This window comes from Salvelinus alpinus, chromosome 7, assembly GCF_045679555.1.
Source record: "Salvelinus alpinus chromosome 7, SLU_Salpinus.1, whole genome shotgun sequence".
Lineage (NCBI taxonomy): Eukaryota > Metazoa > Chordata > Actinopteri > Salmoniformes > Salmonidae > Salvelinus > Salvelinus alpinus.
In genome coordinates, this window is record NC_092092.1 from 42,298,629 (window position 1) to 42,312,419 (window position 13,791).

A 13,791-nucleotide genomic window follows, 5' to 3' on the forward strand; every position below is an offset into this window, starting at 1 on the left:
TCTGGTTTAGCGTCCCAGATACAGCGAAATATTTTTTGCTCATGATTTTAAAAACGAATTATCAGGAGTAGGCAGTGCCATATGTGAGTAAACTGAGATATGACTAAGGAGTTAGAGGGCAATTTTTCCATTAATAGACAGGTATTTACCTCTCCATGGTTGCAGGATCTTGTCTATTTTTACAAGTTTTCTATCAAAATTCAGTGTGGAGAGCTTATTTATATCTTTTGTGATATGAATACCGAGTATGTCTACTTCACCATCAGCCCATTTTATAGGTAAACTGCAGGGTAATGTAAAAGTTGTATTTTTTAAGGATCCGATACGTAATATTGTACACTTATCATAATTAGGTTTTAGTCCATAGAGTACAGAAAAGTTATCTAGATCTTCAATGAGATATTGCAGGGATCTAGCTTGCGGACTTAATATAAAACTTGAGTCATTGGCATACATGGACACCTTTGTTTTTAAGCCTTGGATTTCTAATCCTCTAATGTTGTTATTGGATCTGATTTTAATAGCTAGCATTATGATGGCCATAGCGAATAGATATGGTGACAGCGGACACCCTTGTTTAACTCCTCTTGACAATTTCAAAACTCTGAGCCATTATTTACTATTTTACACCTGGGGTTGCTATACATTATTTTTACCCATTTTTTTATAAGAGAATTACCGAAATTGAAAAAATCCAGGCGTTTTTAAATTAAATCCAGTCTTTATCAAATGCCTTTTCAAAATCCGCTATAAATACCATTCCTGTCTTCTTAAATGTTTCATGATGTTCTATTATTTCTAGTAGTTGTCGTATATTATCTCCAATGTATCGTCCATATAAAAAACCTGTCTGATCAGGAACAATACCTGGTAAAACCTTTTTACTTCTGAGTGCTATGCATTTTGCTAATATTTTTGCATCACAACATTGAAGTGTAAGGGGCCTCCAGTTTTTTTTTTTTTTTTAGATAGACTGGGTCTTTATATTTGCCATCTGGGTCTTGTTTTAATAATAGAGAAATCAGACCTTCCTGCTGAGTACATGACAGACTACCATTTCTATAGGAGTAGTTAAAACAATCTAACAATGGAGCTTTTAGTATATCAAAAAATACTTGATATACCTCTACCGGTATGCCATCAAGCCCTGGGGTTTTTCCAGACTGAAAGGATTTAATAGCCTCAAAGTTCTTACTCTGTAATTTGGCCTACGCACTGACATTTCTGTACATTTAGTTCATTTTCAATTTTTTTATATTATTTGGAAAGGATTCCTTATCATATTCTTCATTCAGTGGGAAGGGATGAGACGGAAAAGAGAAGATCTGCCTAAAATAATTAGCTTCCTCTTTTAAAATATCATTCGGAGAATCATAGATGACTTCAGTAACGAGTTTCTGCAAAATCCTTTTAGAGTTCCTGTATTGGAGATTCAGGAAGAATTTTGTGAATTTCTCCATATTCCATCCAGTTTGCTTTGTTTTTGTAATAGATTTCATTAGATCGTTCTTGAAGAAGTTCCTCAAGTTCTTTTTGTTTTTCCTCTGACTTATTTTGTATCTCTGTAGTATTGTTTTTATTGCTATCTACCTGTACTATTAGTTCATGGATTTCCCTTAGTCTTGTCTCTTTAGCCAGAAACTGCTTTTTTATTGTTGATGAATATTGAATTGAATGACCCCTGAAGGTACATTTTAAAGGTATCCCAAACAATAAGGGAATTTGCTATAAACTATATTATACTGGAAAAATTCAGTTATAAATTATTTTGTCTTAGTTAAAAATAAGTTGTCCTCCAGTAAACTTGAATAAAATTTCCAATATCCCCGTCCACGTGGAAAATCTATGAGTTATGTGAATGCCAATTAGATGATGATCCGATCGCATTCTGTCTCCTATTAAAACTTTTTTAACCTTTGATGAAAGAGACAAGAATGTAGTCAAGACGACTAGCTTAAGTCTCCTCCATGTATATCTCACTAGGTTGGGCTTTTTTAGTCTCCAAATATCCACTATTTCTAATATGTCCATAATATTTGATTTCCTTAAGGGCGGCACAGTGATGATAGTTTGTAGAGTGATTAAGTTTACGGTCCATTGAGGTACTTAACACTGTTTTATAGTCTCCTACCATAATGATTAGATCATTTGTTGCCTGTAAGTTGAATAAATTGGTATAAATGTTTTCGATGAAGTGTGGATCATCCTGATTTGGACCATATAGATTAATGAGCCAAATCTCCCTTTTGTCCACTTTAATATTCAAAATATTCTGTTTTTGCATTGTTATTATGGGGTATTGTATGTAAATTGATGAGGAACAGTTTTTATTTAATCCAGTTTAGAATAAGGCTGTAACGTAACAAAATGTGGAAAAACTCAAGGGGTCTGTAAACTTTCCAAATGTACTGTAATCATACACTTTGTCATGGATTTCAACACAGCAAAGTAACACATTTCTTTTTTTTCACCCTCTAGACCAAGCACCTGGAAATGTGTTTTTCCAGTTTGGCTAGAAATGAAGAATGCAATTGGGAATGCTGTAGCCCTGTGGTGGACAATATTAAGTTGGATGCACCCTCACAACCTGATTTTTATGCTCCCAATGTTTTTTGCAAAATGTTGCTTTCACATGCTAAAAAGACACTCGGTGTTGTTATCTGAGCGAGAGATGGTGCTCATCATGCTTGGCATCTTCCTAAAATATTTTTGGCTGTTGCCACCACATTTGACAATATCCTCTTCAAATTCAAACTGACAGGGTGACTTTTTGGTAGGTTTAGTAACTAAGAACGTAACAAATTAAATAGTTTAAAGGTTATTTGAGAAGGGGGTTTTGGAAAAACTTGAATCCTCAGGAAATTGGCTTGATTCTCTTTTGTGAGTATTTGTCGCAAAGCATGTTTTGAAGGCGTGAAATAGGAGTCCTGTTGCCAAAATATATATTTCATTGCTTGAATGGAAAATGTTTCCTGTACCTGGAGCAAGTAGAGCTTTGTAAATGAACACATGGGAGTGCAACTCTGTTGTTAGTTTTAGTAGGTCGCATTAGTTTTTCATTCACACCACATAGAGGTCGCCCCGAAACAAAGTTGGCATGGGAATCATTTGGCAGTAAAGCAGAAACTGACCTTAGGGCAGAGCCTAGGAACTACTTCAGTCCCATGTAGAATGAGGCATGGTTTTCATTTGTTGGATTTTCCTGCAGACTCAAACTACAGTTTCATGTTAGTCTCCATTTTACTCATTGATGTATTGTGCATTTTACTGGCATGTTTTAAGTCTTTTGTGCTCCTAATTTGATTTGAGATTTTGTTCAGTTCTCTTAAATGTATTTATTTATTGTATATTCAAACTGTATCCATCTCTTGATTTCTAATGTTTTCTATTAAATAGGATGTAAAAAAACAACAACATATCCTTGACCCACGTCCTCCTTGGGACTTAAAACGATTCTTCTGTTATTTCTGGGTCCAAAATCAATGTATGTAAAGTTTTGACCTTAATAGATCTAATTTTCTCCATGTGGTTTTCTAGCATTGCTTTGCCCCCATAATACGATACATCCGGTTTCAACTCCCAAGTAAACATTTGAAACTTCAGCAGCCAGTTTCTAACTCTGGTCCAGGCTAAGTACATGTTCCTCTACAAACTAGTAGATGTTAGATGTTGGCTTGCGTACAAATGTTCATTTTGTCCATCTTTTTATTGAACCTTTTATTTAACTAGGCAAGTCAGTTAAGAACAAATTCTTGTTCAGGGGCAGAACGACAGATTTTAACCTTGTCAGCTCTGGGATTTGATCTAGCAACCTTTCGATTACTGGCCCAAAGCTCTAACCACTAGGCTACCTGCCGCCCCGGTCTACACCAGACATGATCAGGACACGCAGGTTGAAATATCAAAATGAACTCTGAACTAACTATATTAATTTGGGGAGAGGTCCTACCTAGCTAGCTAGCTCATTTGTCCTGGGATATAAACATTAGGCCCTTTTTTTCTGGATCTTTGTAGAATTATGGCCCATTTTAACACAAGTTTGTTCTCTTCTCTCAATCCACATTTAGAGGAAACCTAGGTGGTTTCTAGTAATCTCCTCCTTCAGTCTTTTTCTTCTGTGGACTTTATATGGCAGTTGGCAACCAACTTTAAGATGCATTACCACCACCAACTGGACTGGAGTGGGAACCTCAGTTCATCCTTCAATCACCCATGTGGGTGTATTCTCCTGAAAACTAATGAGGAGATTAGAGAGGTGGGACTTGCAGCGCGTCACGAGTAAAACATAGAACCATCTTCTATTTTAGCGCCTGACTACTCAGACGCTCGTTGACACGCACAAGCTGTTTGGATGAAATTATTGAATAACATGTATGTGTGTACATATATGTTGCAATAAATGTTAGGCGAACCCTACAGACTGACGTTGCTTTAACACAAAGGTTGAGAAACTCTTGTGTGCTAAGCAAAGTCACATATTTTAATTGTCATTTTACTTTCTAGATGTTTAAATTTAAAAAGAAAAGTGGTTTTGCAGCCTTGTACGATACAAGACGAGAATTGACTTGCTGGAATTGGTTTTGCGTTCGGTTCCAGAAAAAAAACTAATTCTCAATTTGGCCAGTCTAGGCAAGTCTGGGATCTTGAAAGAAGATACTTGACAAAAAACGGATCCCTTTTTTTGCACCTAGAATCAGCTCTCATTGAGAGGCTTTTATTCTGCTTTTGGGGATTGTCATCATGCCTTGTATCTGTCATGAACGTTTGGTCAGTATGTCCCCTCAATCTGTGAAGCAGCCAGGTGGTAGGTTGAAAACGTGAACACAAACACTGTACATTTTCATGATCCTAGTACCTGTGTACCATTTTATTTTTAAAGAATATGCCTCTGTACAATGTTTTGGTTGAAGGAAATAAAGATGAATCTTTTCCCATTATCTCTTTGTCCTCTTTGTTTTACATTTGAGTGGAGATATTGCTTCCACTATCTCTGATCCTACAAGTACAGTTTCAGAAAGCTAGTATTTTTTGTCAACATTACAACACTGACACAAACGGCTTTGTCAAATTACGGCAAAAAAATATGTATTTTCCCCATAAATTATAAGGCTAGGATTTTCAACTAAATGTATACAGAACAAAAATATAAACTCAACATGCAACAGTTTCAAAGATTTTACTGAGGTACAGTTCATATAAGGAAATCAGTCATTTGAAATACATTAATTAGGCTGTAATCTATGGTTTTTACATGACTGGACAAGCGTGCAGCCATGGTGGGCCTGGGAGGGCATATACCCACCCACTTGGGAGCCAGGCCCAGCCAATCAGAATGAGTTTTTTCACACAAGGGCTTTATTACAGACAGAAATGGTCCTCAGCACCCCCCTTCAGAAGATTCCGCAGGTGAAGCCGGATGTGGAGGTGCTGAAATGGTTACACGTGGTCTGTGGTTGTGAGGCCGGTTGGATATACTGCCAAATTCTCTAAAATGTTTGAGGCAGCTTATGGTAGAGAAGTGAACGTTCAATTCCCTGGCAATAGCTTTGGTAGACATTCCTGCAGTCAGCATGACAATTGCACGCTCCCTCAATACTTGAGAGATTGTGTTGTGTGACAAAACTGCACATTTTAGAGTGGCCTTTTATTGTCCCCAGCACAGGGTGCACCTGTGTAATGATCATGCTGTTTAATCAGCTTCCCGATATGCCACACCTGTCAGTTGGATGAATTATCTTGGCAAAGGAGAAATGCTCCCTAACAGGGATGTAAAATGGGACCAACACTTTACATGTTTATATTTTTGTTCAGTATAAATGTAATTTTTCTGATAGAAACCTTGCCTAAAAAGCAGACACTCTAAGAAGAGCTTTTGCAGCAGTGCATAAAGTTGACAATCTAAGTGATGAATGTAAAATACATAAGGAAGAAAAGCATGAAAATGTATACCGTAAGAAGTGTGATTCTGGAGAATCGCTGGATGCTGAATTCAACATGTTTGAAATAACGAGGGGTGTGGTTGCGCTGCTCCAGGTGAGGATCAATTATGCTATATAATGTTTAAACATCTGCCTACAGAAGTTTTGGGAAAGATGAGTTTATGGAGTACAGGAGTGCCACCATCAGGATGGAAATGTGCTGTGGTTTTGCCTTTTGTGAAGCCTGATAAAGATCCATCCCGTCCTGCTAGTTATAGACTTATTGCATTTACAGTACATCAAATCTCTGTAAATTAATGGAAAAGTTGGTAGATTGATGTATTATCTGAAACATAGGGGTCTATTAAGTCCATATCATAGTGGATTCAGAAAGGGAAGAACTACCCTTGATGCATTAGTTAAAGTTAATACTTAGGTGACCAAAGATTTGTCAATGAAGTGATGTCAATAGTGTATTTGATATTGAAAAAGCATAATATGCTTATATTATGATACAATGTGGTGGGAAAGTCTACTGATTAAATTGAATGAAATGCGTATTAGTGGGAGAATGTATAACTGGATTAAGGATTTCTTTGACCGAACCTTCCAGGTCAGGGTGGGATTGGAGTTATCAAGAGAAGGAGGTGGAAAATGAAACTCCACAGGGTAGTGCTATTAGTCCCATCTTATTCATGTTGATGATTGATGATATCTTTGGGGATATCGGATAGGGTATAGGGGCAGTGTTATATGCAGATGATGGTGCCTGTTGGAAAAGGGGAAGGAATATTCCTTATGTAATAGAGAAAATGCAAGGTGCTTTTGTAGCAGTAGTGGAATGGTCCTTATCATGAGGTTTCAAGTCACTGTATCTAAATCTTGCCATATGTTGTTCGCTAACAAAAAGATTATATGAACGAATGGAAATGGTAACAGGATTTAAGTATTTGGGGCTATGGTTTGATGAAAAGCTTACATGAAGACATCATTAAATGTATTGAGGGGCGGCAGGTAGCCTAGTGGTTAGAGCGTTAGACTAGTTACCGAAAGGTTGCAAGATCGAATCCCTGAGCTGACAAGGTAAAAATCTGTTCTGTTCTGTTCTGCCCCTGAACAAGGCAGTTAACCCACTGTTCCTAAACTGTCATTGAAAATAAGAATTTGTTCTTAACTGACTTGTCTAGTTAAATAAATAAAATTGAGACTGAATACTTTCTTACGTTTAATCTAATGAGGATGATAGTTGGGCATGATTGGAGGCAGATAGGCAATCTTTACTGAATATTTATTGTACTTTGATGAGATCGTCCATAGATTATGGGTGCTTTGTATATGGTTCTGCGGCTTTTACATCGCTGTTGTGCCTTGATAAGATGCAAGCGAGGGCACTCAGGATGTGCGATGGTGCATTTAAAACAACACTGGTTGAGGCTTTACAAATAGATACTGGGGAAACGCCACTATCCCTAAGAAGAGTTAAGATAGCCCTGGCATACTGGGCAAGACTGAAGGGTAGTACGGTAGATCATCCTACACCGACACTATTGGAAGACTGCTGTGAATATGAACAATATCAAAAGAGGGGTTTTGGTGCAGAGATTGGAAAAAGGGTTGGTTACAGTTGACTCAGATATTGTCATAGGGCTATTTGTGTCAATAGGAAATGTACCACCATGGTTTTATACATGACCACATGTTGATCTTAGCCTGATGGAAGAAAATAAACAGTGGTGTGAAGAATATATTGAAGGAACAATGGTGGATCAGTATATTAGTAATCAGTTTTATTATTGTCTTGCAGTGTATACAGATCCCATGAAAGGATCCCATGAATGGGAGGACAGGAGCAGGTGTATTTATTCCTGAGTTCGATGTTCATCTATGCAAGAGACTAAAAAATGTATCTGTATATTCAACAGAAATTGTTGCGAATAATTTGTTGGATTGCAATGGATAGAGGAGGTGCAACTAAAAACAGTAGTAATATGTTCAGACTCTGCATCAGTTTTGTGTAGTTTAAGATCTGGAAAGTCAGAATGTGAGGATTTATGGTTAGAAATAATGATGCTGTTGTTGGGGTTACAAATAGGTTTTGAAATTCAGTCCTGTTCGATTCAGGCTCTTCCACATGTTCATGGAAAGTATATAGTAGATATTAAAGCAGAGCAGTGAAAACAAATATTGTGGATATACAGATGCAGCTGGGTAGAGGGGAAATAAAAATATTGATTGATGGGAGTAGTGAGTTTTATTTAACCAGGTAGGCAAGTTGAGAACACGTTCTCATTTACAATTGCGACCTGGCCAAGATAAAGCAAAGCAGTTCGACACATACAACAATACAGAGTTACACATGGAGTAAAACAAACATACAGCCAAATAATACAGTAGAAAAAATAAGTCTATATACAATGTGAGCAAGTGAGGTGAGATAAGGGAGATGAAGGCAAAAGAAAGGCCATGGTGGCGAAGTAAATACAATATAGCAAGTAAAACACTGGAATGGTTGATTTGCAGTGGAAGAATGTGCAAAGTAGAGATAGAAATAATGGGTTGCAAAGGAGCTAAATAAATAAATACAGTAGGGAAAGAGGTAGTTGTTTGGGCTAAATTATAGATGGGCTATGTACAGGTGCAGTAATCTATGAGCTGCTCAGCTGGTGCTTAAAGCTAGTGAGGGAGATAAGTGTTTCCAGTTTCAGAGATTTTTGTAGTTTGTTCCAGTCATTGGCAGCAGAGAACTGGAAGGAGAGGAGGCCAAAGGAAGAATTGGTTTTGGGGGTGACCAGAGAGATATACCTGCTGGAGCGCGTGCTACAGGTGGGTGCTGCTATGGTGACCAGCGAGCTGAGATAAGGGGGGACTTTACCTAGCAGGGTCTTGTAGATGACCTGGAGCCAGTGGGTTTGGCGACGAGTATGAAACGAAAGCCAGCCAACGAGAGCGTACATGTCGCAGTGGTGGGTAGCATATGGGGCTTTGGTGACAAAACGGATGGCACTGTGATAGACTGCATCCAATTTATTGAGTAGAGTATTGGAGGCTATTTTGTAAATGTCATCACCGAAGTCGAGGATTGGTAGGATGGTCAGTTTTACAAGGGTATGTTTGGCAGCATGAGTGAAAGATGCTTTGTTGCGGAATAGGAAGCCAATTCTAGATTTAACTTTGGATTGGAGATGTTTGATGTGAGTCTGGAAGGAGAGTTTACAGTCTAGGTTTGTAGGGAATTGTTTTATTTTATTAGAAATTCAGGGTTAGGTAAGAGAATATAGTGGTGTAGATAGGTCGTGACCGGCCTCACACTCCAGTACAGTAGGTGGCGGTGTATGCAGATGTCAGTTGGTTGCGATTCGCCAATAAAACTTACAGAATAAGAAACCTTGCCCAATGGTAGTGTGAAGGTTTGGAGGAATATCACCACGTGGTTATGGTTCAGCCAATGGAACAGCCGAAGAGGTCGTAATCGTATCGGCAGATTATGGGGCGACAAAAACGAGAGTAAGGTAGCAAGAGAAGACGGCTGTATTTGTCGTAGATTGCGCAGCCCTTTAAACTAGCTCGTAGCAAACAGGACATCATTTATACATCCCTAGGACGTAGCATTCGCATAAGGTAGGATTCTATCTTTTCTGACTTTCTTCATGTCTAGCGACATCGAAATGTACCTAGCGAGCTATGCGCGCATGATGCTAGGAACGTCTGGCGGGGTCGTCACTACAAAGTCATAAACCCCGCCCATTTCTACAATCCTCATATTTTATTTTAAACCTAACCACAATTTTAACTTTAAGCCTAACATTAAATTAGTAATTTTGACTTTGTGGCATTCAACTCTGACTTTGTGTATATAGAAGCTAGTGGAAACCATCTGGCGGTGTCATCTGTCTTTCCCTACTTCCAAGTTAGCTAACTACTGTAGCTAGCTGGAGTTAGTTCAGCAGCGACTAAATTGTAAACAACGTGCTGGTGAGTTTGTCCTGCAGGACTCTAACGTTACCGTTAGCTAGCTAATTTAGCCAGCTAGCAAGCAACCAGCAAATTCATCTTTACCGTGCCTGTTTAGCTAAAGCGTTTACCCACCCCAAACCAGGACTGAGTAGGTCACTGGCTAGGTATCTAGCTACAAGCTAGCATGTGATACTAAATATTTTTCTATCATTTCTACTGGAGGTAGTTTTGTAATCTGCACTTAATCATCAACCCAGGAGGATGTTCCGGGCTCAATGCTGTTAGCTACTGCTAAACACTATCATGTATTTAATTTGTCCAAGACAAGAGGGTGTGGAATTAAGTGTTGTGAAGAGTTGAAGTGTTGTGCGTCTTTGTAGCTAACTTTTGTTTGTTCTTTGTTACCTAGTTAGTTAGCTGGCTAGCTGCTTAATAAATCAGACAGTGAGTGATAAAAACTTTCTGTTTACAGTCTGAAATAAAGCAGGGCTCTACACCGAAGTTTTGTACAAGGAGCACGTTTGCGCCCCGGTTGAAGAATATATGCGCGCAAATAAATTTAGCAGTACAATGAAAATTATTTGATATATTAAAGGTGAACTGACAGCGTTTTAACTATTTTGCAGATATGAAACAGACAGTTAAATATCAGTCAAGGTTGATGCTACAAAACCAACTTTATAAGAGTTTTTAAAAATAGGTTTTTATGTGACTCAACGTTTCATGATATACACTAAACAGGTATTCCCAAACTGGGGTACGCACAATGCTGTCGGAGGTACGCCCCAAAAAATTGTGATTCACATTCCATAGATTAAGGGCCTGATTTTAATTATTTAAATTGACTGATTTCCTGAACTGTAACTCAGTAAAATCTTTAGATTAAAAAAAATATATATATATATTTTTGTTCAGTGTAATTTAATTCATAACTAAGATTTTTCATTGTCGAAATAGGCATACAATACATCTTTTTACAAAAATGAACACTCAATCGAATACTAACGTCCGTTCGGACATCCAACATCCATTTCTAATGAACAAATCAGTAAGTGCAGAGACTAGAAGCTGCTCCAAATCTATTCTGTCCCTATAAACATGGACATGGTACGCATTCTGTTATCCCAGTCTAATGTGTTGATAACAATCAGAATTGAACAACGTAGGCTAAATTACCAAGCCATTGATTCTCAGGTTCTGCAAAGCCTCGGTCTGACCAGACCTACCGGAAACTAGTATTGTCAGCTATCAACCCTTCAGTGTAGTGGCATTTTGGCAGTTTTCAAGTGTTTGGTGGTTTTGCCTATTTCCTGAAGGCAACCTGTGGTGTCCTTGGAGTGTGCCGTTCCCACACATTGATTAGTGGGTTTGACATAGTTGTATTTTAGGACTCCATGTTCCTGAAGAGCTGTCGTCTCTGCAAGCTAATCTTTTGTCCCAAAGCCAGCCCAAACACCCTGGTTTAACATGCCATCAACTTAATTAAACCAATCAAGATTCCAAACAGACCAGTTGGGTGGTTACATCATAATAAGACAGAAGAACATCAAACCTGTCCTAAAGGGTCACAGTCCAGCTGGTTGTCTGTTTTTCCTTTGATTGAAACACAACTGGGGCAGATTTAGCAAAAGGTTTACGTGTGTTATTTACCAGTAGACCTAAAAGGAAAAAACATAATGATAAAACTTTTTTGGCATTAATTGTCATTAGTACAGAAATCCCTTTGCGGTCAGGATCAGGAGAAATTGAACAGTACAATATATTGGATTGTATATTCCGCAGGCTGTTCACTATTCTCATGACACACTCTGTCATCCTCATACAGCTCTATCTTTAAATTCAAATGGAGTGTTTTCACTTGTGGTCAGATGAGGTTCAGATGAACATATTTATTAGATTAAGAAACAAAATGGTAGTCTCTCTGCATCCTATAATAATTTAGCCTACTACTCTTAGCCTACTAACTGCCCCTGAAACTCTTCTGACTTCTCCTCTTCCCTCTACTAGATAGTGAGCCAGTGATTCGCCATGTCGGCCAAAGCCATCTCAGAGCAGACGGGGAAGGAGTTCCTCTACAAGCACATCTGCACCTCGGCGGCCGTGCAGAACCGCTTCCGCTATGCCAATGTCACCTCGGAGACGGACTGGGACCACTTGACGCAGGACCACCCATGGCTGCTCACTGAGGTACAATAAAATAGTATTGTCCTCCAGCAAGGACATTCTTCTCACCTTCTTGTACATGGACAAATAATCACAGTGCTAGGTAGTGATGCACTTATATGACATTTTTGGCCGATACCGATGTCCAATATTTTCCTTGCCCAAAAAAACGATACCAATATATATTTTTTTAGCTGCCTTTTAAGCATTATAGTACAGTTAAATAGTTAAAACACACACATTGACGCAGCGGTCTAAGGCACTGCATCTCGGTGCAAGAGGGGTCACTACAGTCTGCGGTTTGAATCCAGGCTATATCACATCTGGCCGTGATTGGGAGTTCCATAGTGTGTCGCATAATTGGCCCAGCATCGTCCGGGTTTGGCCGGGGTAGGCTGTCATTGTAAATAAGAATTTGTTATTAACTGACTTGTCTAGTTAAATAAAGGTTATACACACACACACCACACTGACAAAAAAGTTATTTTGTTGGCATTTACGTATGTCCCCATTACCAGTAAAACATAATCAAAACCTATTTCTTTCACTTACTTGCTGTGTTGTTTCGTTGTTCAGTCGTTTCATTCTGAACCAGGATTTCTATGGAACGTCGTTTGGGTCTTTGCATGTCAAAAAAGATTGTTGACCAATCAGGACCTGAATATGACTGCACGTCACACAATATTTTAAAGCGTTCATACATTTTTTACGTAGTTATTACACATTGATTACACTAACACTCGTATTTCATATGTCACAACGATCTATCAATGCGTATGTAATGATGCTGGTAAAGTTGTCTCGCTCACCTACAGTGCTGGTCAAAAGAAGCTAGCTAGCTCATGTTTGCAAACAATGTTCTTCCCCAAAAACATAGCAAAACGACATCTGTTTCAGTAGCTATAGTTAGCTAGCTAGCTAACTATATAGCTAGGTGTCATCTAAAATAACCCTCATTTATAAGACAGTTCTTATTTTATTAATGGTGGTCGGACCCATCTATGTGACGCTAGTGACAATAAGGATTAGCCACAACAGTGGACTATGCGGTTAGCCTTCAAAATAAAAGTATGTCATTAATGGTGACGCAATTGAATACAAATAGTAGAACTATGCCATAATTTAATAAATCATGCTAAACGAGGTTGGAATGTTATATAAAATCAACAAAAGACAATCACTTGATAATTTGTAAAATCTGTTAACTTCTTATGGCTGCAATCCCGTTAACGGGATGATATGACAACAGCCATTGAAAGTGCAGGTCGCCAAATTCAAAACAACAGAAATCTCATAATTAAAATTCCTCAGACATACATGTGTCTTATACCATTTTAAAGGTAATCTTGTTGTTAATCCCACCAAAGTGTCCGATTTTCAAATATGCTTTTCAGCGAAACCACCACAAACGATTATGTTAGGTCACCACCAAGCCACAGAATAAGCACAGACATTTTTCCAGCCAAAGATAGCAGTCACAAAAAGCACAAATAGAGCTAAAATTAATCACTAACCTTGGTCAAAGAATGGTCACCTCATGGCAGTGGTGACTCATTCCTGTCTCCTTCGGCCCCCCTTCACAGTAGAGGCATCAGACAAAGTTCTACACACTGTTGACATCTAGTGGAAGCCGGAGGAAGTGCAAACAAATTCATATCTCGCTGTAATTTCAATAGGATCTTGGTTGAAAATCCACCAGCCTCAGAATTTCCACTTCCTGTTTGGATTTTTTCTCAGGTTTTTGTCTGCCATATGA

At 38.4% G+C, this 13,791-nt stretch overlaps 2 protein-coding genes across 10 annotated transcripts in view; both read left to right on the forward strand.

Moving 5' to 3' along the window:
* The window catches only part of LOC139581063 (dnaJ homolog subfamily C member 7-like), a 61,837-nt gene extending 56,900 nt beyond the window's left edge, over window positions 1-4,937 (forward strand). For all 4 annotated transcript variants that reach the window (XM_071410419.1, XM_071410420.1, XM_071410421.1 and 1 more), the window contains one exon: window positions 2,479-4,937. In XM_071410419.1, the coding sequence (XP_071266520.1) occupies window positions 2,479-2,516 (38 nt within the window). In that variant the 3' untranslated portion in view covers window positions 2,517-4,937. The remainder of the gene's footprint in view (window positions 1-2,478) is intronic.
* Window positions 4,938-9,374: 4,437 nt separating this feature from the next.
* The window catches only part of LOC139581064 (ATP-citrate synthase-like), a 113,342-nt gene continuing 108,925 nt past the window's right edge, over window positions 9,375-13,791 (forward strand). For 2 of the 6 annotated variants that reach the window (XM_071410423.1, XM_071410426.1), the window contains exons 1-2: window positions 9,378-9,536; window positions 11,880-12,059. In XM_071410423.1, coding sequence (XP_071266524.1) covers window positions 11,901-12,059 — 159 coding nt within the window. In that variant the 5' untranslated portion in view covers window positions 9,378-9,536; window positions 11,880-11,900. Of the gene's footprint in view, window positions 9,537-9,717; window positions 9,891-11,879; window positions 12,060-13,791 lie in introns of those variants that run through there. The other 4 variants (XR_011676139.1, XM_071410427.1, XM_071410425.1 and 1 more) reach the window with 4 other exon arrangements.